The sequence below is a fragment of the Sinocyclocheilus grahami genome, unplaced genomic scaffold (genome assembly GCF_001515645.1).
Source record: "Sinocyclocheilus grahami isolate Dianchi unplaced genomic scaffold, SAMN03320097.WGS_v1.1 scaffold132.1, whole genome shotgun sequence".
Taxonomy (NCBI): domain Eukaryota; kingdom Metazoa; phylum Chordata; class Actinopteri; order Cypriniformes; family Cyprinidae; genus Sinocyclocheilus; species Sinocyclocheilus grahami.
Genome location: NW_015505311.1, coordinates 1,525,959 through 1,531,018, shown reverse-complemented (window position 1 = coordinate 1,531,018; position 5,060 = coordinate 1,525,959). Strand labels below are relative to the sequence as shown.

The 5,060-nt window shown below is 35.7% G+C and overlaps 1 protein-coding gene across 3 annotated transcripts; it reads left to right on the top strand.

The window, feature by feature from the left end:
* Positions 1-498: 498 nt before the first annotated feature.
* Positions 499-2,640, top strand: LOC107590767 (acyl carrier protein, mitochondrial-like). 3 transcript variants are annotated; one of them, XM_016279672.1, is made up of 5 exons: positions 499-703; positions 1,502-1,630; positions 1,729-1,816; positions 2,011-2,117; positions 2,622-2,640. In XM_016279672.1, exons 1-4 carry the CDS (start codon positions 500-502, stop codon positions 2,100-2,102), a joined length of 513 nt encoding a protein of 170 aa, XP_016135158.1. In that variant the 5' UTR covers position 499; the 3' UTR covers positions 2,103-2,117; positions 2,622-2,640. The 3 variants fall into 3 exon arrangements, with proteins under 3 accessions (XP_016135158.1, XP_016135157.1, XP_016135156.1); XM_016279671.1 differs by having other exon boundaries at positions 2,205-2,638; XM_016279670.1 differs by having other exon boundaries at positions 2,011-2,638.
* The last annotated feature ends 2,420 nt before the right edge of the window (positions 2,641-5,060 follow it).

Genomic DNA, 5,060 nt, shown 5'->3' with positions numbered 1-5,060 from the left:
GGCGGTGCATAGAGGAGAAACAATAATGTACAGTATGTGGACAATCATGTGTTTTTTAACCTTAAACCGCATAAACACATTTCATTACACCAAATACACAAAATAATGTTCTTTTTAGCAACATCATATGACCCCTTTTTAAACACTTTTAATGTTGAGATTAAAGTTTTTAGCTGAGAAAATGTCAAACTATATATTTTTTTTGTCCCCTACTAATATGTAACGAAGCATTCATAGTCCCGTTTATATGATGGATGTGAGATGTGTGCGTGCGTGCGTGTGTATAATACACACAACATACCGCATTAATAAAGAGGGAAAAGATGACAACTTCGCTTATAGTTGACGATTGATTTTCTTTTATTGTGGTAATATGTACTAACATGAAATGTAGTTTATTTATTGATATTAAAGTTAAACATTTACTTAAGTTACATTTATAGATAAAAAATAAAAAAGTATCAATTCGAAAACGAATTTTGGAGTCAGTGTGTCGCGCATGCGCAGTGGCAGTCTCGTGCATTGTGGGAGCGGATTGAGAAACATGGCGGCGCGCATCATTGCCCGGTGTGTCCGACCACTGAACCACCGTTCTGTATATTTTAATCGTATCAATACTACCGCGACATTAACAGCAGCTCCGCTCACCCATGACCGAACATTTTCATATCTGACTAATGGACATAAATCTCCGCTGGCGCAGGTGTGTATTAGTTATTGACTCATGACATCCAATGACCTACCCGTGCCTTTAGTTAGAATGACTTCAGCCTCATTTCAGTGTATTATATATGCAGCCAGAAAATACGTTTGAACCAAATGAGCTGCATCTACCATTAAGGATAATGTTTCTAATTTAACTTCAAATGTTATTATGTGGCTGAATAGAGACTGGTCTGTAATATGGTTTGTTTTTTAATGATCTCTTTTGCAGTAATCAGTTCTGGTTTTTATAATTACAATGGTTTATATACATGTATGCATTGCAAGATTGTATGTATACCTTTATAATCGTTTAAAAGTTTCTGTATTTTTAACTGTCTATATATTCTGTGTACTGTGTGTGTATAGTATGTTTGCTGCATCTTTCTTTCACATCTACGTTCTATGACATTTAACAAATATATAATTTACTTATTACCTCATCATAATACTCATGTATCAGCGGCTATTATTGAACTGAACCTCCAGTTCAGTGTTGTTATGGTTAGCTAAAACTGTTGGAATCGTTTTTGTTAACTGAAATTGGAAATATAAATATTAAATGAAAAACTTAAAATAATAATATATATTTTTTAAATGTTGCCTTGGCAACTAAGTGAAACCGGTGAGTTTTAAGCTGAAGTGTTAACATTACTAAAACTGAATCAATAAACTAAAGCTAAATAGAAATAACAATTCAAAACAAAACAACTAATACTAAAATAATACTGCTCCAGTTGTCTGTCTTAAATAATCGTTGTAAAATGTATTTTCTAGGATGTTTTGTTTTCTTTTGTAGATCTCCAGCAGCTCATTTCAGGTCTTGCAATGGAGGCAGTATGGTGACTTGCCCCCATTAACCCTAGAGACTATCCATGACCGTGTCCTCTATGTCCTGAAGCTCTATGACAAGATCAACCCTGAGAAGGTAAAATATTTCTGAAATATTTCAAATGATCTTCAAATATATTGCGTACAGCAAATTAAGTGTGCTTGATGATATTTTAAAAGTATTTGACTTATTAGCTTCAGGCTACATCTCACTTCATGAAGGATTTGGGATTGGACAGTTTAGACCAGGTGGAGATCATCATGGCCATGGAAGATGAATTTGGTATGTAATTGCATTTACAATAGTTTATATTCTAATTTCAAGCATAATGTTTCTCCCATTATGACCTTTGCTTTATATTGATGTTTTATTTGAATGTATGCATTGGTTTTTCTGGTGTATAAGGACTTTTTATACTTGGTTATGGATGTATATATCTAGTACCCAGTTGATAAAGTGTTTGCTTTCACGTACAGGTTTTGAAATCCCTGATGCTGAAGCAGAGAAGTTGATGACACCACAAGAGATTGTTCAGTACATCGCAAACAAGAAGGATGTTTATGAATGAGCATAAATAATCATTGTGAGTTTAATTACTATTCAGATCTTTTGACAATTTGTGTCACTTCAGGTGAACCTTATGAATGCTTGTTTGTTCTTTTTCGTCCAGATAAAGATAATCCCGTCAAATGACAAAGACCATGGAGCTTTTGTCACAAATTGTTTATGTTTCTGCTGTTCTTCTTTATTCTTTTTGTATTTAGATGCATGTTTAAATCATTGTTCATAATTTTGTTGGTCTGCAGCATTCTCTGCTAGATACATTCACAAGCTCCTCTTTCAAACAATGAGAGTGTGCAAATAATGTGAATAAGTCATATGAATTCTAGAAAATAAAGACTTTAAATCAGTTTAAAGGACCTTATTTATGTCTTCAGATCTATGTTATGAATCTGTGCCAATGTGATCAGTCTGTTCATCAATAGATCCAAGGGTTTGTTTTTTGACAGTTTCTTTGTTTTCTGTTATGTGGTTATAGAAAAGAATCCCACCCCCTTTAAAATAATCACATTTTGTTGCTTTGCAGCCTGAAATGAAGACGGACACAGTTTTTGTTTTATCCAGCTGTATTTACTCAGTGCAACTTATAACATCCAAGTGAAATATATAACATATAAAGATATAACACCAACATGTCAGAAAAAAATGAAATAAAACACTTAGTTCCAAGATCACAAGATCCTTCATTCTAATATGCTAACATTCTAATATTTGGTGCTCAAGAAACATTTCTTATTATTATCAATGTTGAAAACTGTTCTATTGCTTAATATTTTTGTGGAAAGTGTGATACATTTTATTTCAGGATTTTTAGATGAATAGAGTTTAAAATAACAGAATTTGAAACAAAAATATTTTATGTTATGAATGTCTGTCACTTTTGATCAATGTAATATGTCCTTTCTGAATAAAAGAAAAATGAATTACAAAATCTTACCGAAATTTTGAGTAGTAATGTATAAAACAAGAAACTTCACGATTTCACATTTATATTTCAGATTGGCTGTATTTGGTTTGTTATAGCACCGCCTACTGGAAATTCTTTCCAAGTCTAATATTTACCCGAAGACTTTTCCAGAGTTTGAGCCAAGACAGTTTAAACAGGTTATATTAGGAAGCAGTACTTAATCTTGACCCCCTGAAGTTAATGCTAATAAAACTAATACAATCTTCCAATATAACCTTTAACTAACACCAAATAACACTAAGCTGTTGACATTTATTGCAGTGTGGGTTTAAAATAGTGATACTTTGACATTTTTGTTCATATTTGCACATGGATTCCTTTAATGCCATTTCTAAAGTTTGTGTATTTCAGGATCGGCTCCTCAGCGTAAAAGAACTGTCTGTATTTCCTTCAGAATATTTAAAACATTAAATATTACACAGCCAAATAATCTGCCTGTGAAGCAAAATGCAGAGAACGTGAATTCAGTGAGAACTAATGTATATCACAATGTAGGATTCCAGCAAAACTATTAGATGATTTATGATATATCATTCATCCTTAATTTAGACTTTAAATAAGCAATATGTCATTTTTATAAAAGCATGCATGGTTTATTCATGAAATTTGGTTGATGTTAAGTTCAAAAGGGCTTACATTTAAAAGACACGCCTATATTATGGACTTAAATAAGCCCATGTTTCCTTTTCAGGTTTAATAAATCCTTTGCTCTTCCTCTGTGTTTATGTGTGTGTTAGTATGTCAGTGGACTTCTGCAACGTAGCTCTTGCTGTGATGATGAGAAGCTAGGGAGGGACGCTCCAGGCATTTCCTCCTTTTTTTGCGTGTGTTTGTGAATGTCAGGATTTCTGTGCATTAGGAAAAGGTTAGGCAAAGTTTTAAAGGGGTCATATGATGCTGCTAAAAAGAACATTATTTTGTGCATTTGGTGTAATGAAATGTGTTTATGCGGTTTAAGGTTAAAAAAACACATTATTTTCCACATACTGTACATTATTGTTTCTCCTCTATGCCCCGCCTTTCTAAAACGCGTCGATTTTTACAAAGCTCATTGGTCTGAAAAAGCTGTGATTGGCCAGCTATCCAGAGTGTTGTGATTGGCCGAATACCTCAAGCGTGTGACGGAAATGTTACGCCCCTACCATACTGTGATGATGCCGTCAGGCCAGAGCAATGATTCAAAAACATGAAAACCCATTATAAACGAGGCATTCATTGCATCCAGTGGGGACATAATTATGGATTATAATGACTTATACTGTCTTTTTACACGTTGCGTTGCATCGCGGTGCGTAAACGTAAAACCCTGTCTGTTGGGTTGAAGTGTTCTGGAACAGTGTTGTAAATACAACTTAACCACTGATTTCTAGTCGTGTCCATTTTTGGAAGACCAAACAAAGTAGTTTCGCTTTCACAACGAAACAGCGTCACACACGGCAGCCTAGAGTGAGCGGAAGCCGGGGGATAAAGTGAGGAACGGCCGCAGGGCTAGAGTGAGCAGACGCGGCGGATTCGACGAAGGAGCGTCCGGCGGGCTTGCGGCAACCACACGTGCAGACCCCGGGCTGGGTTCCGCTTCGCCCACAAGCCGATCCGGCGATCCACAGCGCAAAGTTGTAGTATTTCCTCAGCAACCAGCACGGATCAGCTCCAGGCATGATGACGTCCTCTTTTGGAAGGCCAAACAAAGTAGTTTCGCTTTCACAACGAATCACACAGTGCCTTCACGACATGGCGGCGGCGGCAACAATACTACAGCGAGAATAAAAGTTACGCCTTCTTTCTTTGCGTGAACATTTGGGCGGCGTTATGCAAATCTTCCCACATAGTGATGTAGATATGTGGGGGCGTGTTAGAACGAGCCGTTTTAGGTAGGCGTGGCTGACTCTTAACTTATATAAAGAATATATCTTTGGATTTGAGACTTTAGTCTTTGCAACTTTACAGATCTTCTTTATGCACCAAGAGCTTGTAACACTCCAAAGAGAAAGGAAAAAT